The 25506-nt window shown below is 31.7% G+C and overlaps 3 protein-coding genes across 6 annotated transcripts; 2 read left to right on the top strand and 1 right to left on the bottom strand.

Annotated features, from left to right (window-relative positions):
• Positions 1-1207: 1207 nt before the first annotated feature.
• On the top strand, positions 1208-8622 carry LOC137821573 (uncharacterized). 4 transcript variants are annotated; one of them, XM_068626230.1, is made up of 16 exons: positions 1208-1333; positions 1455-1678; positions 2106-2190; positions 2326-2742; positions 2975-3143; positions 3224-3376; positions 3535-3629; positions 3844-3935; positions 4417-4487; positions 4583-4718; positions 6228-6287; positions 6377-6462; positions 6556-6632; positions 6718-6788; positions 8142-8199; positions 8295-8622. In XM_068626230.1, exons 2-16 carry the CDS (start codon positions 1500-1502, stop codon positions 8415-8417), a joined length of 1872 nt encoding a protein of 623 aa, XP_068482331.1. In that variant the 5' UTR covers positions 1208-1333; positions 1455-1499; the 3' UTR covers positions 8418-8622. The 4 variants fall into 4 exon arrangements, 3 of the variants coding, with proteins under 3 accessions (XP_068482331.1, XP_068482332.1, XP_068482330.1); XM_068626231.1 differs by having other exon boundaries at positions 1213-1333; positions 1414-1678; XR_011082842.1 differs by having other exon boundaries at positions 1218-1333; positions 1417-1678; positions 6394-6462.
• A 3561-nt stretch (positions 8623-12183) lies between these two features.
• Positions 12184-12774, top strand: LOC137820635 (uncharacterized). Its single transcript, XM_068624809.1, has one exon. The coding sequence runs from the start codon at positions 12184-12186 to the stop codon at positions 12772-12774; it is 591 nt and encodes a 196-aa protein (XP_068480910.1).
• Positions 12775-22493: 9719 nt separating this feature from the next.
• Positions 22494-24075, bottom strand: LOC137821994 (B-box zinc finger protein 21-like). Its single transcript, XM_068626833.1, has 3 exons — positions 23666-24075; positions 23183-23572; positions 22494-23004 (listed from the first exon to the last, which is right to left on the bottom strand). Exons 1-3 carry the CDS (start codon positions 23849-23851, stop codon positions 22762-22764), a joined length of 819 nt encoding a protein of 272 aa, XP_068482934.1. The 5' UTR covers positions 23852-24075; the 3' UTR covers positions 22494-22761.
• Positions 24076-25506: the final 1431 nt, after the last annotated feature.

Here is a 25506-nt window from a genome sequence, read left to right as displayed (position 1 = left end):
ATATATTTTTAGGCAAGAACATTATTATTTACTAATTTTTAGTTTTAAGTATATGCATTTATTTATTTCTATGAATAGAAAAAAAATATGAAAATAGATTAGAAAAATGGAAAAGAAAGTCAATCAGATGTGCATTTGAGCAAAGACAAATACACAAAGCAGAAAAATGACAGAAAAAACTACAAAAAAGGGTAAAAAAATACGGGAAAAAACATGGTGTTATCTCTCAATTGCAATATGCATAAACGAAAATAAAATACATATGTAAATAATAATAATTTTTATTAATTTAATTTTTAACATTTTGGAGAAGAATAGTATACCATAATTTTATGGTATTGTAACTTAGTTTTGTGTCATCATATTATAATGTAAATAGCTACTTTACTATACATAACATTATAGTACCTATAATATATATGATATATAGTTTTAAGAAAAAAATAGAAGAAAAATCATGAATATAATTAGGGTAGATAGAAATAATAGCATTATAATGGAGTGACAGAATAGTGATTGAAACCAAAATGATGAGCTCAAAAAAAATGTTGAAGTTAAGTAAGATAGTAGTAGTTGTGACGATAGGAATGTATGCAATAATATCCACATCCTCAACAACACTGATATCATCATCCTCAACACCAGAACAACTGAATGATGTGAATGAAGGTGACGAATTTTTTGATGCAGAAGATTATGGTATCTGGAACCCTTCTCCTGGTAATTGGGGAAGAGCCAAGGGTGCTCCCGTTCCTCATCAACCACAGAAAGAGAAACCAAAATGCTGTATATAGACATCGCTATCTTCATAATCTCTTTGTTTTCTCAAAATGTTACTGCTAAAAAAAAATTATTATTTATTTTTATTATTTATTTATGTATGTGGAAAGTATAATGTAGTGTTTTCTGTGTTTTGGAAATTTTACATTAAGAACATTTCATTATTATATATAAGTAGTGAAAACCTCTTCCTAATGTGTTAGGTTTAAAGTTCATTAATATGGTATTATAGCCGTCTTGAACAGTGTTGGTTAGACTTATCAGGCCACCCGCTATCGAGTCGTTATTGGACCATTCATAATATGTTATCTCACGCATGATCAATTTTATGAAAAAATAATATCTGATTTTTTTTTTTTTAAATTTAGAACTTCTAATTTAAGAGCTAATTATAACAAATATAAAAGAAAATAAATTGTAATTTCTTTCCCTGGAATAAGATGAATGTCATTTTATTACGGCGAGCAACGTGGTTTCTCGCTAGTGCGAGAGGAAATAGCACTTTCTTATCATTCATTCGTCAAAGCCAGAAGCGATCTTGAAGTTTGAAAAGGTAAAGGAAATCGCAACTGTGAGCTCTACATTCTGATCTATAAAATAACTGCATGTTTGTTTTTCTTGTGTTTGAACTAGTAGGAAGATGATAGATTGCGATTATTGCTTCCACATTTCAGTTCAATCAACGCCTTAGTTTCCATCGGCTTCAAATCAAGTAACTGATGGAAGAAAGGAACTCAATCTTGTTGCCTGCTCATAGACGCACTGCAGCTTCTCTGTTCGCTCTCGCACTTCACCACTCTCAGATTCGTCGAACAGAGACTTCTTCTCCCGTCTCTCAAATTAACGACTCGGACCTCTGGTTTCACCAGAACATTCATTTGCTCTGCTCAGTTTTTAGGTATTCATATATATAAACACAACAAAATTAATGCTGTAATGTACGGTTCTGGATTCTGTGTTAAGATGATAATTGAATGTATAATTTATTCCATTTGATTCTTCTTAGAAGTTAAACTTATTAAATTGGTCTTTATATATATAATCTTTAATTCTGTTTTGTTCTGTTACGAGTTTCTTTCTATCCTTGTTGGAATTAAATTAAGAACCCACGTATAAGAATTAAACTTAGTTAGGATTGAGGGAGAGTGTAAAAAAGTTATATTCTTATTAAATAATAGATTATTCACATTTATGTGTATTATAATTAACATGATTGATTTTTGTAATAATTACTAAAGATGGTATTGGAGACTACTAATTAGGTAATAGTGTAAGTGATATCAAGATTAAACTCGTAATAACAATATGATGATAAAAATTGACAGGTTCCTTGGAGTGGATGAAGACTCCTGGCAGGGCATAAAGGAAACTGCCTGTTCCTCTTCTCATTTCAGAGATAACGTTCGATCTGTGTGTTCTTCATTCCCTTCATTTTCATTTTCTATACTGTAGATTAAAAATGTTTCATGGCTTACAAATAGCTTCTTTTCTTTCTTGTTAAAAAAATTAAAATATAATGATAAAATGATGGTTGCTTCTTTCCAGTTTTTGACATCGCTGTCAGAGGAAGGTGGTGCAACATCTTCTGAAGAATCAAAGAAAGAAGCCGAGTTGACCGAAGCTGTCCATGAGTCGGCGTTGACCTTGAATGATACTTCTCCTACTGCCAATTCTCTAACTAGGCAGAAAACTGGGAGCCAAGATGATATGTGTGACAGTATGGAGAGCTCAGCTTTGCTGCCTATAAAGAAACAAGCTTCTAATACACTAGAAATTGAGACGTTTGAACAATCTTTTGAGGAGGCAACCCTTGTTGGTTACCAGAGGAAAGTGACGGTTCTATACACACTAGTTGCGGCTTGTGTAGCAGACACTGACAAGTCAAAGCAGGGCTATGATGCTCGTCACCGTGTGGCTCTGCGGTTGCTTTCTGTATGGCTTGATGTCAACTGGAATGAAATGGTCTGTGTGCTTGGAACATTAGCCTGCATTTCAAACACCATATGGTATTATAATTTATATGTTACGTTTGTGACGTGTGAATCTTGTTTGTTATGATTGTGATGTCTGAATTTCATACAAAAAAGTTCTCTCCTTAATGATGTGATGTAGATGGTCGTATGTCTCAATGCTTTACTGGTTTTTCAGAAGCCTTGTATCGCTGAAAGTTTACCCTCTTCGTGATATTATGCAGGAAGCAATGGAGTCTATGGTTGCTTTTGCTATAATAAATGAAGCGAATAAAGAAGATGCTAAGGAAGAAGAATCTGCAGGTTCAGAAACTACGCTTGATAAATGGAAGCGTGGAGGTATCATAGGAGCAGCTGCTGTAACTGGAGGAGCCATAATGGCTGTAACTGGGGGCATGTATCCGATACTGAATATCTAACTTAAAGTCGGGTCAGATAATAGGAGTATCTTAAGTATTGAAATGCTTTGACAGGCTTGGCTGCCCCGGCAATTGCTCATGGATTGGGTGCTTTGGCTCCTGCGCTAGGCAGTGTTGTTCCTGCCATCGGAGCTGGTGGATTTGCCGCTGCAGCAACTGCTACAGGATCTGCTGCTGGATCTGTGGCCGTTATGGCATCATTTGGAGGTGTGGAAAATTAAATTTGGTTTGCATACGTTGAGAAAGCATTCACCATCAATTGAACTACTGAAAATACACACAACCTATACTATTTGAGGCAAAAATTTCCCCTTTTCAAATGTATATGGATTAATGCCAAGTGACTTGCTTCTTTTGTAATCCAGCTGCTGGAGCTGGCCTTTCTGGGTGTAAGATGGCAACAAGAATTGGAAATCTAGAGGAATTTGAGTTAAAAAGTGTTGGAGGCGCTAATCAAGGCGTAAGTTCCAAAATGTCATTACACGATACTGATTACTTTGAACTATTAGCTGTTTCAGGGGTTTGGCTGGATCAAGAACACTTGGTAGGCTCACTAGGAGGCACTTGTATTGTGCTTGACTTGATGAACCCAGGAGGATCTTATTATAGTTAATTGTGAAATACCCTAATATGATTATTGAAATTTAAAGGAAACCTCTATTTTCAATTTTCAGCACCTAGCAATTAGAATCTCCATTTCTGGGCATGCATTTGCGGAGAAAGATTTCGTAGAACCTTGGGAAGGTCTCAATGATAACATGGAGAGGTATGAAGAAAAATATCCTCTACAACTAGAATTTTGTTACTGTAACGTATAGAATAAATGTGCTCTACTGTGGTCAAAAGCAGTTTTATCTTTGGATTGCGGCTTTGTTTTTCTTGAGATACACCTTTAATACAGTTTTTTTGTGGGCTGGACCAAACAGAAGTCAATTACTTCAAAATTTCTTACACATTATTTGATAATTTAGTCAAGTTGGTTTTTCATCAGTTTCTATTTTATTTCCAAAACTTTATTCCCATCTTTAATTGGTTATTTTCATAAAAGCGCATACGCTAATAGGGAAGGTTATGTAAAATACTCACAAGTTTTGAAACTTATGTGCCGCTCTTCAGTAAATAACTTCTTCTAATGAATTATTAATTTTACTAAATGTTATATGATATCTGACGGAATCAAACCTACTCTTCTTGAATTCACTTTCTTAATATTTCTAATATTTTATACTAACAACCTGTGTGTATAGGTACGTGCTCCAATATGAGTCTAAAAATTTGATTGCACTGAGCACAGCCGTCCGGGACTGGCTTACTTCACGTAGTTTCTTTGAATCCCCTGTATATATATGTTCTAGTAATGATAAAATATATTTGACATCAAACTTAAGGTTTTGGTGATTAATAATGTTGTAGAAATTGCGATTCGGTTGATGAAAGATGGTGCCATGATGACAATATTAGGCTCACTAGTGACAGCGCTAGCATGGCCAACAACTTTACTTGCCACATTTGATATTATTGACAGCAAATGGGCAATTGCAGTGGACAGGTAAGTGCCTTTCTTGGTTGTAGTATCCATTTAATAAAGCTATGATGGTTATTAAAGTAGCAAACACTTTTGACACTAACATTTTTTTTTTATCACCAAAGAATAAATTATAATAAAAGAGATAATTCAGAGTACCTCAATCCGTATACAAATCCAAGAAACCCAAACCAACTAAAGGTATTGTTTTCTTGAAAAGAAAATATCCCTTCTACCAGCCCAAAAAACCTACACAAAGATCTAAAGATACCATTGCCTAAGAGCTCCCAAAGTACCACAAACCAGCACCCATTATACCACATTCTGCAGAACCATGTGGAGTAATCATGATTGTGGCTGCAGCAAAAACTTTTGCACCTCTAAACTTTACAAACTTAAAAGGGAGATAGGCCTGGAGTGCGCTAAAACGTGCCTCCACATTAGAAAATTCAGCATAGAAGCATCTTGCAATAAGCAATATTCCAGTGTGGGAAAAAAGTCCACAAGCTTTTACTTTGTAGCCCTTAGCAGCTGGAAAGGTAGCAGGAATTCCACCAGCTTTGATTCATATTGAAAAGCTTCTACCCTTCCTTCTTCTCCACCATACGGCTCCCAATTTCCAAGCTTCTATCTCAAGACTGACTTAGAACCTCCATTCCACATGCTAGCTTAATGATATACAATGCCCTGGCATTCTTTTTCCATGAACCAGAAACGGTTTTTAGGCATCCAGTATACCATTTGACAGTATACCAGTCCCTACTTCATCTACCTACCCAGAATTAAACTCCCTGCATCCTTACTAGCATTCCTACTACCATACCATCAAGCTATTTCCTTCCATTCTGCTTCCCTTAACCTACTGCCAATAAATCTTTCAAGACCCCTTCTTCAAGCATAACCCAAATGGAGACCAATTACTCTTACTAGGTCCACGTACTCACCAAATGCACGCCAAAAGTGCTCCTTGGCTTTTTCTGGCTCCAAGTACTTCGTAAACCTCCATCCAGCCCTCCAACCCCAAAGAGAATTTACAAATTGAAATCTTCACTTACCTTAAAAGATAACACCTTTGGTCCACCTCATAAACACAGATGATGGGTTGCTTTTAATTTCAGGTTATAGGCTTCCAGAGTACTCTTGATCTTAAGAATATATTATTAATATTGTTATGGACGTTGTAATAAATGAGTCTGCATCTGCTGATTCTGATCCATTTAACCTCCTTTGATTTAACCAACACGATCAATTAATTTAAATTAAATAGAAACTATATGCTAGCAAAGATTGCATATCTATATCTACACGTTGATACGTATGAATTCGAATTCAAATTTGTTGATTGGGATGCGGACATCAATGTTTAAGTTACCATTATGTAAAATTTGTCTTCGTCGTGGCAAGTATAAACAATTTTAAGTTATGGTTTCTCTTGAACAGAAGGTGTTACTTAGTATCTTGTTGCAAGTCATCTATTATGACCATTTAATTTTCTTACATTATATTTAGCTCGCTTTCTCTTTATTGGAGCAGATCAGACAAGGCTGGTAAGGTGCTTTCTGAAGTACTGTTGACAGGCTTGCAAGGAAACAGGTGACACCATCTAAATTGCTAAAGGTTGATGATAATGTTGTCTCATTGTATAATCCAATATATTTGGTAGCTTTCTATTTATGATCCAGGCCTGTGACACTAGTAGGTTTTTCATTGGGAGCCCGTGTTATTTTCAAATGTCTCCAATGTTTGGCTGACTCCAAAGGAGACAATGGTAATCTAGAATCCCCCACGTATTGGTTTTCATGTGTTTGGAATTTTATACTGTTTGCTTTATAATTTCTTCATACTGTGCTGTCTTATGCAGCTGGAATAGTGGAAAGGGTTGTTTTGCTTGGAGCACCCATCTCAATTGCAGACGAAAACTGGGCGACAGCTAGAAAGGTACCTGGAATTTCTCTACAATTTTTCTTATTATTCCATCCATGAACTTTATCATTTAGAATTTAATGATAGTGCCACCATGCAGATTGTGGCTGGAAGGTTTGTGAATGCTTACTCTTCCAATGACTGGACGTTAGGTATAACTTTCCGTGCCAGGTATGTGCTATCCATATAGGAGACATGTTAAGTTCCACTAGCAAGTGTAACTCTTGAGTCCGCACTACACAATTTTTCATAACAGTTCTAGCATAGAAAAGAGAATAATAGTTAAGACAAGTAATGTGATAGATAGGCAAGGGAAAAAATGAGTTGTAAACATTATTTTACATGAAATTAGAACAAGAATAATAATGTTTTTTTTTTATCAGCAAAGAATAAGTATAAATTAAAAAGAAACACTTTAGGGGTGTCTCAACCCTTATACAAGTTACATAAGCAAGAACAACACTAAGAAAAGCTATACCATAGAATAAAAGACAGTTTTGCTATAAGGATTCTGCATAACTATAGTATAGCTGCAAAGAACACACTGTATTTGTCACCAAAGCTGGTTATGGTATAACTCGGTAGCACTTGATGCCTTCACAGTACCAGTACTAGTAATTCTGTGCCAAACCTGTGGTCCGTTTACTAGTAGCTTATACAGCACACGATTGATGCTTGCTGGTGCAATGTAACCCTCCAGAGGACACATCCAGCAAAGCAAACTATTAAGGTTCTTGCTAAGCTTTACTCATGAAGAGAAACCTCTACACTCCCGAGATCACAGCTGGGCCTTCCTCACTTTACCGCTCACCGCATATCCTAGCCCCTTAAACCGGCTCAACCCCAGCTATAGCAGATGAGTCACATAACACCCCTCAGCAGCATTATAAGGTTCTCTGAACATGATAACACCAGCACATCTAAACCTTCTAATTCTTCTAATCTGCTTTCCTTTACCTGCACCCACTCTACATTCAGAATTCTAGCAACCCCTTCATCACATCCCTTCATCACACCCTGATTATTTTACATGAAATTAGAACAAGAATAATAATGTATTTCACTGAAGGGGTAATATACTCTTATAATATTAATATGGGACAGAAACTAATAAGATGCTCGGTCAGAATTTATCTAACATCGTACTCTGCTATTCTAATTTCACCACAGAATATTTAGGTATAGACAATTTTTTTTATCATTGTTAGAAACCTAAAATTGATAAAATCCTTTATTTTTGTGTAATATTTCATCATGTACCGGAGAATCTCAAATATTGCTGCCAATTGCTCCACGTCCTTAGTTCACTGTCTTGACCTGAAATGAAAACTACTTTACCCTTGTTTGTTATATCAAAATTGGGAAAATAATGTATAACTCACTCTTACTCTACACACCTTATCTGAGAGCATGAAACCGGAAGGAAATACCTGATTTCCGTCAATTTTTGACGTGCTACAAATCATACTCGTCAAAGACAACACAAGGTCGTAAATTTTTTTTTCTATATTTTTTTTAATGCAGTTTATTCTCTCAAGGATTGGCTGGAATTCAATCTGTTGATATTCATGGCATTGAGAATGTAAGTTATTTTCCATTATATGCTCGATGCAACTATTTACTTTGCAACGATTTATTTGCCTGAAGGTGACATTTTTTCTTTTTGTTGCTTTGCAGGTTGATGTGACACATCTTATTGAAGGCCACTCTTCCTACATTCGGATGACACAGAAAATACTGGACCAGCTTCAATTGGACAATTGTTGTTCTATTTCAGCATCGGAGAAGAGAATAAATTAATTCAAGCGTATAAATTCAAGCGTCATAGTGTTTTTGTAAATGCCTCTCAATCATCAGTGAATAAAAAGAGTTCTCCAGTTTTTTCCCTTTTTCTTTTTCTCCATTCTATGAACTGTGTTAATGAGTGCTGTATGGGAGTTTTAACAACCAAGAGTACTCCAACACCTTAAACTACCTTCATTTTAATTATTTCCTTTTCTCTTTATTCTTCCACTTTTATTTTCAACAGCTTTTTTTGAGAAATTTTTTTTATCAACAAATAATTAAATAAATAAATAGAGAAGGTATCCCAAAACTTTTACAAATAAAAAAATGTCCATTTTAAACCAGAAAACTGGCTAACAACTTCAAACAGCACCTACAAAAAGCCGTTGGCCTAATAAGTTCAAGGTATAAATAAATCTGTTAGTACATGTAAATCACCAACACAAAACCAGTTCATTAACCTTTTTTCCGAGAGATTAGTATCTAGATATTTTTTCTTCCAGGCTTATGCCTGATCTGTAGTTATAGATACATATATGCAATATACGCTTACTTATTTTGTTAGTAGTTTTTGGAAACAGACTAACTTCTAAGGAAGGCCACACCTGAACAATCAATTACCAAAAGGTGGCTAGGACCTGGAAGAGTGTATAGTGCAGCTTTATATACAAGTTACAGAAGAACTATTAATTGTAACTACAACCTGTTTCTTTAGCTGTCTACTAAATTGTGTATGTACACATAAACTACGAATGATCTTTGTATAAAAAAACTATGAATGATCAATAGGAGTTTTTGACTTTTACTTTTTATATTTTATCCCAAGTCTCGAGATTTTAGAATTTTATATTACTCAATAAATTTTAACACAAAATAGTTTCTAAATTTATAAAATTGTTAAATAACTTTAAGTTTAAGGCTTAAATTTTAAAAAAACTGATCAAACGCTAAAAAGGATGATTTTAGATGTACCGTTGGATGAGAAAGTATGTGCTTTTTGTATGGTGCAGTGAAAAGGAAGATGGATAATATGCTTCCGTGTCTATATTTGACATGAAAATTACATGGAGAATAAGACATAAATAGCTTAGTTTAAATGATTGGTGGTAACTATTTGCCCACCAATTGACAAAAAAAATGTGTAAATGGGCGCAGATGGAGAGCACTGTATGGCAGTGCATTATTGCCCATCACCTTTTTCGGCTTCAATACTAAAACCCAAAAAGCAAAACAGTCAACAAAAGCTTAACATTATAGGTTTGATTGAAACACTGTCCAAGCTAATCTATTGTGACAGCAGGAATGGTGTTGGAATTATGCCGGAAAACAGCATGAGTTTAAAAGAAACAAACACTATATTGTTAATCAAGACATCATTGCTTCTATCTTAATCTAAAATATCGTTGCTTAGGTAGTGGAAGACTGTCATGGTCTTTAATTAATTACTAAGCTTCATGTAACATGGAGACCTTTTAATATGTTAGGTAGAAGTTATACACGAAGATTTTGGAAAAAAAATTAGTTTTCCCTAACGTGATGTAGCTAAGCCAAATTAGAGATACGTTGGTGCTTGAGACTTGAAATGGTATGGTCAAGATTTTTGTGCCATAACATTTCGAGTCTCGATGATCCTCAGTTTTCTTATTTAAAACAAAGTAAGAGGAACAAATATTTATGATGTTGTGCTTTTCAATCTTATATTTACCATCATTTCATTGGTTTATGAATACTATAAGGTGCTTATTATACTATCGGTATTTTTTTTTTAGTTAATATTGGGTTTCACGTGGACGGTGGGAGGAGTGTATTTTGAATTACATATCTGGTGTGGATGGTATGCACAGCAACCCAACTTTCCCATTTTTTTTTACCTAAAAGCAAGTTCCTCTAGATCTTGCTTTCTTCTTATATAAGTGTGTCACCCCAATTTATTCTCACAAGACTACACAAATATTTTTTTTGTTAATTGTTTGTGAAGTTGTCACTTATTCACTCAATGTGTATCATCATTCCAATAACAATATATCTGTAAAGACCGTCAAAATACCTCCCAATGCAATGTCATAGAAAATGAAAAAGAAATCTAGCCATCTAACTTAATGTACAGTAGGTACTAGAACCAAAAAGAAAGAGGATGAAAGCAAAATGCAATTGTAAGTTTTGTTTTTACCAAGAATAATATTTTAATTTAGATCAATCTTTAGACCAAAAGTAAAAACAACTTATGATTCAACCTTAAAACCTCTTTGAATAATATAGTTGATGATAGCTGTTATTGCCGACTCGAAGTCGGTCGGAGTATGGATGAGCTCTCTTTGGACTCCCTTCTGGTGGTCGGTCGCCAACTGGATGAGGTGGTTAGTAATAGTCTCTTGGCTTTTAGCAAACTGATCTTATGGAGATGAGGGGCTCCATCTGCAATTATACTCCAACGCTAAAGTCAGTAAGAGCACAAAATAGAGTATATATGGTAAAAATATATTGCAAAGATGCAAGTTGAGATGATACTCCCTGTGGGTGGGTGTCTATTTATAAGCGTCCATGGACTTGGATTTCTGACCCAGGAATTAATGTGTCATTTCAGAGTAACTCTCTATAAAATCTGGATATAAAGTATATAAATCGGAATAGTTAAACAGCGTAATCAGGGATAATAAGGATAATATTTATTAAGTTATTGGGGATATACATTTATATTTATTACGCTATCGGGATATGAAATTTATATTTATTACGCTATCGGAAATATGTGTTGTGCAGGAAAAACGTTATACTTTCCTTTAGTGGAATTCGTTCCTTGCTAACGTTGCGTGATACTGGGCCAAGGCCAAAACAGGTCGTGTTTTTGGACCTGTTAGGTCGGTTCACGGCTCATGGTAAGCTCTCACGCGATCACTTTCCCTTATAGATCCTTAGTGAGCTCGGTCAAAATGCCTACCTGATTCGAAATGGTACAATAGGAAACCACATAAACAAACTGAATCTAAGAAGTAGACATCCAAATTTAAGAATGAATTGTCACTCACAATAATATAATTGTTTTTAATCCAACAAGTTGGCACATGCTAGAGACGGAACGTGAATTTTGTATTAAATAGATCATTCATATAACATAAGACCACTATGTAACCACTATCCTAACCCCTAACCCGATGTTGTTAGGTGAAATTTGTCTTTGATTTTCATATTCCAATCAATGCTAGCTATGAGAGGGGAGTATAGGTTTTGTTATATGAATTATACATTCATTTTTCCTCAATCTCATTTCCAAAAAAAAGCCACTGTTTTTAATTTTTCATCAAAATAATTAACTGTCACAGTTAATTAACTTCAATCTTTGCTATCTTTCTCCTCACACATCCAGTTTTTTCGGCTACTTTAGCATTTGCTTTGTGGCATGTAGCATAAATTGTTAAGTGGTATTATACAAATTGATTGCATTTATTTGGAAAGAATTAAAGTTGAGGTTATCCTAAATAGAATATTATGGTGGGAGTCCATTATTGGGAAGCAAGGTGGCAAAGGGGGGTAAAGTGTGCAGTGTTAGTGGGAGAGGTTAGGGGACAAAGTGGGGACAAAGTAAGGACAAAGGCATCACCTTAACTGCTATGCAATCTTATACTACATTTCACTTGGTGGGGTCCGACACTGTTCAGTTCTTCATCCAACATCCTAATAAAATTCTCACAACCATATGCTACTGTGTGTGTATATATATAAAAGTTATATTGTGCTTTATATGTATTGTACAAAATTTTGTTTGTAGTGTGTGAAGTTGAAGATGGAGAGCTTCAGAACAAGTTTTGGGGTCCTCTGTCTAATCCTTGCCCTATCGACGACAATTGTTGGGCTTAGATGTGACGATCTGAAAAATGGCGACGCTTCTTCTAGTCCTACTCCTAGTGAAGGGATAAAAGAAGAAGTAAAAGGAAAACACAACACCTCCTACAACAATAATAAGAAAGTCCACGTCAAGAGTAGTGTGTATTATGGAGGGGGTGGAGGAGGAGGAGGTGGTGGATGGGGATGGGGTGGGGGTGGGGGTGGAGGAGGAGGGGGAGGAGGTGGTGGATGGGGAGGTGGAGGTGGTGGAGGAGGAGGAGGAGGTGGTGGTGGCGGTGGGGGTGGAGGAGGAGGAGGTGGTGGTGGTGGGTGGAGGAGATGTGGAGGGCATGGAAGAAGGAAGAGGCATGATTACAAAGCAAAGAAGAAAGGGGTGTATGAGGAGGAAGAGTATAGGTTAGGAGAATATGCAGAATGCAAGAGAAGAACACCATGCTGGGGCATGAGGTTGGAATGCCCTTCTGAGTGTGGAGGACATTGTTACTACGATTGTCACCATATGTGTAAGGCTCATTGCCGCCAACCCTGAAATCAATGTACCCTTTCTATAAGGAATCATTTCATCACATATATCACTTTATTGTGTTATAGTAGATAAAACATTTAATTAATTGTATATAAATAATACAAATCTAATTAGTTTTATTGAATTGAGATAGATCTAAAGTTGAGTTCGTAATACCTACGAGAGTGTAATTAAACACGGTAACTTCACATTCCTATCATATTATATAATTATCAGATATACATTTTTTCTCTCTTCATATTATGAATATTTTTTCATTAACTGAATCTTCTTTCATTATGCCCATAATATATATATATATATATATATATATATATAAAAGGATTTTATCCATCATACTATTGTTATATTTTATAATATCTCTTTATTTATCAGAGTAATCAGTTTTTTCTATCTTTTCAGTTATATTATTCTTATTTATATATAAGTATCTTTTTGAACATGTGTTTTCTTTTCCAAAATTAAGGTTCACATCTTTGATTTCAATCTATCACTTATTTGGGCTTGAGTAACTATGAAGATTTATTATATTATGTTTCATATTTTATTTTAAATTATGTATATATTTATTTCAACTTGATTGTGATAAAATTATTTTATATTTATATATTATGAATGTCTTTTAATTTATTTATGTTTTATTATATTCATATTTATTATTCTTAATTAGTTTTGAGCGATCGAATTTGTTTTAAAAAAAGTGCAGAGTCCTACATATCTTTAGATATTATAATCTCTAAATTGTTTTATTTTTTTTAAAATAAAAAAAAAAGTATGCACAACACAATTTCTAAAGTTCTTTAATTGTTGCTTTCCTCTTCCTAATAGCAATTGATGCTGTTCTTATCTTTCTTTGTTTCTTCGTGGATTTTTAGTTAATCTCACTTACCATGAAAAACCTATTAAAACTCTTTGTCATTCAAGTGAAACAAAAAAAAGTCTCATGTCATAATAAGTTATGTCATAATAAAATGATTTTAGTTCAAAATTAAAAAAAAAATTGTGTTAAATACACATAATTTTAATTAAAATTTAATTAATTTTATATATAGATGGTACGATTTCAATGTTAAATAAAAATAATTGAAGTTTGCATAGTTATAACGACTTGAAGTTATGTAACTTATGTTTAACTTCTTTAATAATTAATAAATAAATAATGATTTAGAAAATGAAATATAAATTAAAAAATATTAATAATTTGTTGAATAAAATATTTATTATATATAGTCCAAAAAACAAGTTAAGGGTAGAGTAAAGAATCATGTGCGTATTTTATATACTTTTTAAATTGGTTGTGTTTCGTTTTGTTTCATTCTTTTACAAATACTGAGGGCTATTTATTAGTAAGGAATTTTCTGAAGTTTGTAGTGAGTGACCTAGAGTAGAACGTAGGTTTTTTAATTCAAAAAGTTTAGGAAGAGTACTTATAATAAAAGTATATATTTATACATATTAAATATATTAAAGTGAATGCTTTCAACATTGTTAGGTGAAGAATATCATTGTTAAACAATACTCATGGCTCTGACCTGGCCATCAACTATCCACAATTAATTAAGACAAAGCAAACTCAGCAACCATTTGTTTTAAATGCTGAATCTTTACCTTTTGAGGGGGGGAAATAGTAATTAGCTTTTTAAAAAAAAGATACATTTATTTAATAAAGCCAATTAACAAATACAGAACAATATTATTTTGAATTGAAGAGGGAGTAAACAAGAAAGAGAGAAAAAATGTAAAATGGAATTGTTTGAATTAAGAAAAACAAATAAATGAAAAATATAAATTAGAGTTAAAATAAATAAAAAGGATAAAATTAATAAGTAAAAAGTATTTTTCAAAATAATAATACATAATAAACTACTCACTAGTACAACAATTTTCACTAGTACAACAGTTTAAAACAACGACTCACATTTTTTAAATTAACTTGATTTAAGAATGCGGTTATTACAAATAGTCGCATTTTTAAAACTTTTTTTACCCTAACTCAGAAGTGCGCCACTTACGTTTTCATATTTTCATTTTCCTCGCGCTTCGTTTCTCTTCTATGTTTCCTCTTTTATTTGCACTGTCTTCGTGTCTTTTGTAAACATTGTCTTTCTCTCTTCTTCTTCACCATTATCACCTTGCTCCATCGTGTATTTGCATTTCATTGAGAAATTTTTATTTGCATTTTCTGGACTTTTATTTATGTTCTTGGTTATCAGGCCTTCCAAGTTCCAATATCAATCCATTATTTGTATTATTTTTTTTATTCAGAACATGTCAGATTCATATTGGGATGAAATGCTAAGAATGTGAAGAGGTATGATATGGATGCACCAAAAGATAAAAAAAAAATGCTAAAATAATGACATGTTCTTCGAAAAATATCAAAGTTAAGAACTTTGATTAGAAACACAAACAACAACGAAAAAAGAGAAGAAATCCTAAATGTCATACATAAATGCGATTTATAAATGCGGTTATAGTAAATATCTGCATTTATAAATCGAATTTACAAATACGACTAAATAACCATCTTCTTATCTCTTCGATTTAAAACTACGTATATATTAAATACGACTATATAGTTGTCATTTTAAATTAAAAATAACCGTCGTTGAGTGTCTTTCCAATTTTTAGAAATGAATGGGCTAAGTGATTTGTGTGAAGTAACTAAGTAGTATTAATTAAAGTGCTACATTGGTCCTATTTGTTGTTTGTTATGTTACTCTTTGTGGACCCACTTTGCAAACAAAAAATACAATAAATTTATAAAAATGTATATTTTTCTCTCATATCTATGAAAAAAGTTGAAGAATATATTATATAATAATCATAACGTAACATGATCAATTATATTATATATATAATCGTAGTATAATTAATTATATAATATAATATAATAATAAAAATAATAAATCTTATTAGTAATAATAAATTTAATAGAATTATAATAATGATTATTATAAATTAATAATAGTAACACTAACAATAATAAAATTAGAATCAAAAGTAGTGATAAATTTATATAAGAATAATAAAAAGTAAATATATAAAATAATAATACAAAAATTATAATTTGATATGTAACTAAAATTAATACATAATAACAAATGTTGATTTGATCATTTTATAAATATATCATTTTATATTTTTTAAACATATTATATAAATCAAATTACTTAGAAAATTTACAAACTTTTCATTTATTTCTCATCACTTTCACTTTTTTATTCAATTTAAACAATTTTCTTTTTTTCCCTCTTTAGTTCAAACACAACAATAAAAAAGTTTAACCTTTATTTTTTTTTCTCTAAAAAAAATAGGAGTATATTTGCGCATATTCACTAAAAAATGTGAATAAGTTAAGCCCAAATCCATTAAATAAAAATAATTGTAGAGATAAAAATGTAATATATCTTAATATTATTTTTTAAGAAAAAAAAATATTTATAAATTAAACCTTTATTCAAACCCCACACAATTAATGTCAAAAGAGAGAAAATTGTACATTAAGTTTTTTTTGGAATATTATTCATATATTTCTTCTCCTTTGCCAACAACATACTTCAATTTTACTTCCTAGAATACTTTTCTCTCTCTTCCTTTTTCAATCCCTCTCGTCAATTCATGTGTAAGGATATTTCTGAAACTTTCATAAATATAAATCTGATCATTATTTAAAAATAGATTTAATCCTTTCATAAGTTTTGATTTTAATCTTTCAATTATAAATTTATTTATAAGTGTAAAGATCAATTTTATAACTTTACAGAGAAAGTCTAAATTAAATAAAAAGTAAATATTTATTATATAAAAGTCATATATAATATCAAATCAATTTATTTTTATTCATCTCTCAAAATTACATAATCTCTTATTTTTGTTTAGATTTAAGGTGTTTATGTTTTTTTTTTCGACTAGAGCATACAAATTAGAATATAACACAGTATAGTTTGATCTGATTTTGGTTTTCTTTAAACTTTGATCTTTAGTTTTATGTTTATCTTATTATATGCATGTGTAACATGAGCATTGAGTTGAACAAATGAAGCCCTATTAATTTAGGTTTATAATTATATATTTGATTTGTGAATTAGGTTTCTAAGGAGCAAATTATGGCTTCCTTAAATTTTCTAAGTATTTGGAAGAATTTTTTAAAGAGCATAAAAATTAAGAGAAGCTAATTTCATTTACTATTTTACAAATGAGAATTGATATTATAATACATGTAATTGATGAATCTTTAATACTTCATTTACTATATTTTGGAAATAAGAATTGATACTACACCTATGTGTAACTGATGAATCTTTTATGCTTCCTTGAGAGTTACCTTAAGTTTTGTGAGAGTTTTCAGAAGTTACTATTGGAATGAGGGATCTAGGATCTAGGCAGTCAACACATATTGGAATGAGGGGTCAATCTTGATTTATCTGTCATTTTTTTAAAGTTGTTTATTTATTTTAATATATATATATATATATATTAAAAATACACTCAATTATCTAAATATTTTGTAAGTATTTATTTAAAATTATTTAATATTTTTAATTATTAGGATCAAAATGAGGTGAATGTTGATCATCATTGTTACATTCGTCATCATTATTATCACCTTAATTATCAAGCTCTTCTGAAGAAATAGAGGATCGATCATCAACTTTCACGAAGACCTAAAAAACAAATAAGAAAATCACCTTATGACACTTCGTCTCCAATACATCTTACTTCATTTAATCAATGGTGTAAAAAAGGTTAAAAACGACAGTTATTTTAACTGTAAAATGACGACTGCCGTCTTTGATCAACGTGTAGTCTTATGTCCCAAAGCAAAGAAGACGGCTATAGCCGTCTTCTTATATTCAAACAAAGAGGGTGACTATGGTAGAAGTATCCCTTTTACACCTCCCTTATAAGATGTATATATAATATATGCATGAGGTGTAAAAGGGCGATTTTTACCATAACCGCTTTTATAAACCATTGTGAAACATCTAAGAAAGCGGCTATTTGCCTTAACCGCCCTTATAAACCATTGTGGAGCATCTAAGAAGACGATTATGGTAAATAGCTATCCTTGTAGATGGTAATTTTTGTAGTACATTCTGTTTAATGTTAATTCCCATCTAAATTGACCTGTTCAATTATAACTTAGCCAGACAAATACATAAATTCAGAGAATCAAATTATATATATTGATAAAAATGTATTACAAACACTAATAACATATATTTTTACCTATATTCCTATCTATTGATTAGTATCCTAGAGTTTTAAAAATTTAGGAAATATGTGACCCAAGCATGTCTCACATATTCTATGGTGGCCAAAGGCAGTGCTTGCTCATCCATAAAGAAATGCATTACAAATTCAGGTTCACATAAATTAGTGTTAAGATACACATATGTTAAAGAACTATAAAAATAATTTACCATCATGTTACCTACTCCCAATCACTTTTAAGGCCTAGTCTTACAATGGTAACCATCCATTGCATAACGTAATAGCCACATTCATAGCTTCCTAGTTGTCTATTACACTATAATTCAATAGAAAGTAAAAGTTAATATTGATAAACCATGAATTAGACACATTAAAGTGAGTGAACAAATATACTTTAAATACCTTAAGGTGCATTAAAGTGAGTTTTTTTTTTTTTTGCATTTGCACTTCCCCTCCCAATGAACAAACACTGAAATAATAAGATTTTTATGTTAGAACACATTACATTATGTAATGTATGATTAATAAATTTGTGAATGTAATATAATCATAATGGTTTGATAAATCTCTAATTTGCAGTAGGAAACATGATGCAAAATTTCAGAATTTTCTGACAATTGAAAGCATGGGAACTAAAACCTTAAAATACTTGAAAAATACCTAAATAATAATTAAAAAAAATAGTAAACGATGGATTTTTGGAATTTTGGTGGACCCCAATCCCCTTTGGGTATTCGCCACGTGATTCTTTACCTCGTTTCGAACAACTTTTATTTTTTTACGTGTCTCCATCTGACTTTTTGTCAAAAGTTATGATCGTTTGAATTTTTTCATGCTAATTTTTGTTTATTCCAAATTTATCACTCTTCTCATTAATGTCAGGACTCCTCCATCAAATATCCACTAAATCAAGTTCCCACAAATCCTAAACTATTAACTAATCAACACATATATTCAAATATTTATTTAAAATTTTAAAATCCTAAACCCTAAAAATACTAATCTTCTATAGTGGAGTTGCAGGTGCAACCAAGTCCACGGTGACAACATGTGGTGGAGGTGTTGGTAGTGTGCGGAAGGTGTTGTCGGCGTGCGGAGGTGAAGGAGTTGGCGTACGGAGGCGGAGACAGTTGTTTGCTTACTTGGAAAATAAGATCACTACAAGAAAATCATCAAATAGAAACAAATTTTAGAGACAAAAAATAATTAGTTGCTATAGTGACTAAATTAGAGACCATTTTAGGGACTAAATAATTTTTTTGGTTTTTAGATTAGTTTCTCTTATTGTTAAATGGTTTCTAAATTGATATCTAATTAGCAACTAAGGTTTAAACAAAAAAAAGCAATGACAAAGAAGAAGTAGAGAGCTCGAAAGCAACTTACCCAATCACACGAAGAAGACAATGGCTTAAGGAAAACGAAGAAGAAGCACATAGAAAAAGAGAAAAACGTAACTGGCGCGTTAAGAACTAGGATAATAAAAAAAACTCTAAAAGAGCGGCTATGAGGTAAAGCCACATTCTTAAAGTAATTTAATTTAAAAAATATCACCACATTTTGAAAGACAACGTATAACTATACAAATTAAAAAATATTACTTTTTGCATTAATAAATGTAACAATATTCATGTTATATTTTAATTGTAATTTTCCCCCTCTTATTTATTTTTTGCTCAAATTTATACGTTCAATTTATATACGCGTTAAATGTGTTTTACTAAATATACCAATAACTTTTAATTAAATAATACATTAATAATATTTTTCTAAGTAAAGTCGTGTGATATTCACACAATTTCAATTAAAAAAAAAACTTTAATAACATTATACAAAGTCATGTTAACGTGATTGTTTTCCATAACTTTTATACTATGAAATTGAGTAAATTGAAGTCAGGACTTACCCATATAAATTATTTAAAAAGGATACGTACATTTCAGTAATAAAATTAACATCTCTGTTGAAAAAAATTCCAAAAAGGAAAGGTCAAGATGATAAGTTTCCATTACTAACGTTTATTTGGAGATCCAATGGTGATGTGCACTTTTCGATAACTCAACCCCTTCGTTAAGCATACAAAATATAGTAACGTCAAAATTTGAGAGCATGTATGCATCAAATTGTGAAAGCAAAAAGGTGAAGGAATCTTCCATTTGTTCCAAGAGTTGTCACAAGATTCCAGGAGTACTTATCTCAAAACAATATTTTTCTTTTGAATGTGATAGTTGTCACTCACTCTGTTCACTTTAAATAACATTTTTCAATAAAAAAATTGTTTTAAATTAATTTCTTTCTGTAAAACCAATAATACATTAAATATTTAAAAATTACAATAATAATTACTTACATCTTTTACTTTCTAGTGTATTTTGGTGAATGGTGATACTTTCAAATATTACGATTTTTATTTTTATATTTTATTCAGATTTCACATTTTAATTTATGATGAATTCTTTAAATGGTCAGTTACATAAATACACTTATTAAATACTTTTTACATTATCTATAGAATAAATTTTTAATTTAATTTGATATTATAAAAATTCTATGTATTAAAGATTTTAATATCATAAAAATATTTAGAAATCCAATAATATATATAAGAATATTTCATTGTATATAAATGAATACAAATCTCACCCATAAATCGATTTAATGAGATTGAGTTAGAATTGAAATTCACTTTGTAATATGTTATCAGAACTATTTAAAGTTTATTCTACGGGTATTTGTCGGGTCTATACCATTCTGTTCACACGTGTTTATTTTGTAATATACTATGTGAAAAGAACATGGAAGTTTTTAATAATATTTTTTTTTGTAAAATTAAATTATAAAGGTTCGGTTTAGTTTTAAAATTTATATTTAGAAATTAAAAACTAAAAATTCCGTAACATCCAGAACAAGAATTATATAGTCCTGTGAAGGACTAGAAGAGCACTGATAGAAAGAACAGCTCAACTTACATGAGCTGTTTGTAAGCTTTCGACACAATTGATTATTCAAAATTGGAGAAGCCATCACTGTTACCCCTTCTTTAATATCTTTCCCTAACGTGTATTGGATTAGCACAAATGTCTTAGGATTTGCCTTTAACTCCTGTCTTTTTATTGCATTTTCCTAATGTCACTTTCTTGGTCAAATAAACAACAATTTGTAAGCAGATATTTCTTTTGGATATGACTGAGATGATTTGTAACTGTACCTGTGTAGGACTTGAGATGGGAACACTAACAGTTGTTAATATGTGAGGTTAGAGATTTTTTTTTTAATATATTATCAAAATTATTTAAAATATATTTTAACAAAAATTTATTAAATCACTTATTATCATATTATTATCGAATATATTTGTTCTGATATATCAATATAGTTCCACATTTCTCAGGAATCGAGATCAATATAATCGCACATTTTTCGGGAGTCGAGGTCAAAGACAGTTTATATACTCTTTTATCTCTCAATTCATTTTGATACAACTTTTAAGAACAAAATCGTAACAGAGGACCAACCTTCAAAACAGTCGGATGTTCAAAACAGTCAAATGGAGTCATTCTTCCTAATGATCTTATCTCTCGAATTTATACAATATTTTTTATTAAATTAAACTCAAAATTTATTTATTAATATTTGAGATTATTTTGTAATAATTTAGCTGTTTAAATTTTCTTTTATCGATGACAGTACCTTTGTAGAGAAGGAGATTTTGACAGGATTTGAAACCTTTTTGAGGCAATGAAACATGAACAATAATTGTTGACAGCGTGATGATAAATAATAGGTGAGTGGTGATGATTTAACAAATCCTGTATTTTCATCTGGAACCCTGTCTCACTAACTGTTCTACCTGCTCCTGTCGTTTATTGTCCTGCTCATGTCTCTGCCACACCTCATTGCTATCACACCAATATTCTTCTTCTCCATACTCACTTAACTCTCCACTATTCATTCATGTTCTTCGCTCTTAAAAAGAAAGAAAAAAGTTTTATTAGGTGTATTATCACTTGTATAGAAAATATATATATTACAATTTAATTAGGTAAAATATTGCCTACAATAATTATATATAACTTTATAATTATTATTTATTTTCTTAATACTTCTCTTAATTCTCAACAACTTCATTACCTTAAATCCTAAACATTGTTGATGTCTGTCGTCCTTTCATTTATGCCATGTGATTAAGCGGAAATTTGAAAAGTGAGTCATACAATATCTTATTATCTTTAAGCAATTCAGATTTGAAAAAAATATTAAACAACTCTAAATAATTGATTAAGATAATATTTTTTATTTTGTAAGTTAGAGTTACTTGTATTTTAACAATTTTTATTACCATATTAATATATTCTACGATAAAGTTGTTAAACCACTTTAAATATTTTAGAAAAATCTCTTAATCTCTAATAAGAGATGCTCTTTAATTTAGAGAGCATCAAGGAAAGAAGGTCTTAACACTTCATCTTAATGTATTTAACACTTTTTTTCTCCAGATCTGATCAGCATTTAATTTTAAAAGCTTATTTGTTTTGTAACATGCAGCAGAAACAATTCCAAGTTTGATCCCAGAGAAGTCTCTGGAAACGTTTGTATTTACAATTTGGAAGAGATAGAGTAATATGTAGAAAACCCAAGAGAGGAGGAGGTAGCAGAGTGTACTTGAGGAAGAAGATGGACAATAAAGAAACAAACAAAACTAACTCAACAGTATAAAGCAAGGGGAGAGTGAAATTCAAGTGACACAGTAGCTAGCTGTAACTAGCTGTATCTGTTCTACCAAAGAACCTTGGATCTCTTGGAAACGTTGCTGGGAGGACTCATCTGAGGAACCACGAAGTTATCATCCCCCAAACTTGATCTAATGCTACCTTCCCTTCTCTCCTTGTATCCATTCTGCTCACTCGTCTGTTCCCAATATGCAGCAGAAGAAGGTGGCGCTTGAGGAACCCAGATCCCACCAGGGGAGAACGAAACCATGTTTTCCTCACCAAACAGCGAACACATCTCATCACCGTTCTGCAATTCATCATCAACGTGTTAATCTCAGATCCAATTAAACGAAGCATCAGTTGCCACAACAAAAATTAAAATCACCACCCAAAAATTCTTGAAATTTTGTAAGAAAAAAAACATTTTTGTTACTAAATTTGGTCGCTAATGAATTGATGGAAGGTTTGAAGTGGAATAAACTAACCTTAGAGCAAGCAAAGGTTGAATGGGAATCGAGGAAGTCTTCGAACTTCATGCCCGGGATAGTGTTTATCAAGTACTCTGATATGCTGCTACCTGTGAAACCAGGTTCTTGATTTGTTTGCAAGTTTCCCCCAGGTTTAGGCGGTGAGGGTGTTGAAGGAGGATTGGAAAGTGGGTGTGAAGAATCGAGAACAGGGTTTTTCTTGGGTGATGATGATGATGATAGTGAAGAAGAAGAAGAATAAGGCAGGAGAGAAGCAGAGAACTTGATCCCGGTGAGGAGAAACCTGCTATGGTTCTTGGTGAGTTCGTTGGCCGAATGAATGGAGCCGTCACACTCTTTGCACAGAATCGCTCTATCTTGCTGACAAAACACAAAAGCTCTTCTCTCCTACAACACAACAACTTAAATTAAACTATGTAATGATAAGAACAATAATGTAATCATTAGTGATTAAGATTTAACTGTTATTTGTTGATGTACCTGGCAAACATCACAGAGAGGAAAATGCTTAGCAGAGGGGTGGGTGAGAGAGAAGCGTTGGTGTTTGGAGGCGAGCTTGTTGGCGTGGTGGACACGGTGGTCGCAGGCGTCGCAGAGGGCGGCCTCATCAGCGGTGCAGAATAAAGAAGCCTGGTGTTTGTTACACACGTCGCACTGGATCTTCATATTATTATTATTATTTAGGTTTTTTGTTGTCTGACCTTAGATTAATAGAAATGAGGTTTTGATTTTGAATTGAATTGAAGGGAGATGAATGACTGATTCGTCTACGGTTAAGTTAAATACAGTGGAGACGAGTCAAATCAGCGAGCAAGCAACGCGAGTTAGGGTGTCATGTTTCACGTTCTTACTTATTCAGTCGGTTAATGCGAGACTTCAAGGGATTAAATAATTCTCTTTCACCCCAAACACTTCTTCTATACCATCAGTTACTACCATTAATTATTAATTTCTACCATTTTTTTAATTTCGATAAATCATAAATGCGATCACTTACTATATGTAGCACAAATATGATACGGATACGACACAGACACATATACGACACGAACATAAATACGGAGATATGAAAAATCTTTAAAATGTAGGACACGGGGACACATATCTATATATTATATAATTATGAATTATATAAATTGACAATAAAGATTTATGTGTACAAGTATGTTTCAGATTATTTTTTTGAGCGGAAAGATGTTTTTCATGACTGGTTCACAATGATTTGTTTTTTATTTTTATAATCATAATAACAATTTATACAATAAAATTTGAATTTTGAGAAAATTAATGTATTTTTTCTTTTTAAAATTGTGTTAGAACCGTACCAGAATTGTCAGAAATCTAACAAATACTTTTTGAATTGGACATTTTACGGATACGTGTCCTACAGGTGTCATACGAGTGTTGGTGTTCGACACGAGTATCGGACACCGACACGCCATTTAAGAAGAGTGTCCGAGTTTTACTACTACTACTGTAGTAACATATAAATATTTAAAAACCAACTATATTATTTATTTATCATTTATGAACTTTATTTTATGTGGTCAGATTAAGTGGTTCTATTAGACTACTAAATAAATTATATAAAATATAAATGAACAAATATCAGTATTAATTAATTAAATTAACACACAAGAAAACTCATTAAAATGTAGTATTTCCCGGTGTCTCATTTAAATAAAACTTGAAGTTGCGTTGAGAAAAAACCATGAAGTCACCTATTTGGTTTGTTTATTTATCAATTGTCACATTATTAGTGTTTAGATTGGGAATTGATAATGAACCCATGTATTTATTTTATTCTTAATAACAGAAAATAAGGTAGAACATAAATAGTTATATGTTTACTATTATCTATCCAATAATATATAAGAGTAAAACATTTAATCAATGATCACATAACATGATATAACATACATCATATGCATAAGTTATATTACATTTTTACACTATAATACAAAAGAATAACTTTTATGAAATTGCATCTCTCATATCTCACTTTACATCACCTTTGTTAATATATGTGATTTAAACTATCAATAAAATTAAAATATTCCTTTTTTATATGTTTAATAGTATAATTTTTGGGACCACAATGTTATTTCGTGTATCTCTCATCATACACTTATTAAAGGACCACAATCATATAAATATTCACACACAACCACATCACGATGTCATATGTGTGTGTTCACATACTACAGTATATAGTGTATCGGACATGTATAGAGTTTCTTAAAATTTTCAAGATCCACAATTTTTTTCATGTGTCCCAACTTAAGAAACATGTGAGAGATGCATTAGTTTCAACTGATCAA

Source organism: Phaseolus vulgaris, chromosome 9, assembly GCF_000499845.2.
Source record: "Phaseolus vulgaris cultivar G19833 chromosome 9, P. vulgaris v2.0, whole genome shotgun sequence".
Taxonomy (NCBI): Eukaryota; Viridiplantae; Streptophyta; class Magnoliopsida; order Fabales; family Fabaceae; genus Phaseolus; species Phaseolus vulgaris.
This window is presented reverse-complemented; position numbering and strand designations above follow the sequence as displayed.

Coding starts and splice junctions, on each gene's coding strand:
- LOC137821573 (XM_068626230.1), top strand. CDS start 1,500: ATGGAAGAAAGGAACTCAATCTTGTTGCCTGCTCATAGACGCACTGCA. Junction 4,488..4,582: donor CCGGGACTGGCTTACTTCAC/GTAGTTTCTTTG, acceptor ATAATGTTGTAG/AAATTGCGATTCGGTTGATG. Junction 4,719..6,227: donor TGGGCAATTGCAGTGGACAG/GTAAGTGCCTTT, acceptor TTATTGGAGCAG/ATCAGACAAGGCTGGTAAGG.
- LOC137820635 (XM_068624809.1), top strand. CDS start 12,184: ATGGAGAGCTTCAGAACAAGTTTTGGGGTCCTCTGTCTAATCCTTGCC.
- LOC137821994 (XM_068626833.1), bottom strand. CDS start 23,851: ATGAAGATCCAGTGCGACGTGTGTAACAAACACCAGGCTTCTTTATTC. Junction 23,573..23,665: donor CTCTCTGTGATGTTTGCCAG/GTACATCAACAA, acceptor GTTGTGTTGTAG/GAGAGAAGAGCTTTTGTGTT. Junction 23,005..23,182: donor CAACCTTTGCTTGCTCTAAG/GTTAGTTTATTC, acceptor GATGAATTGCAG/AACGGTGATGAGATGTGTTC.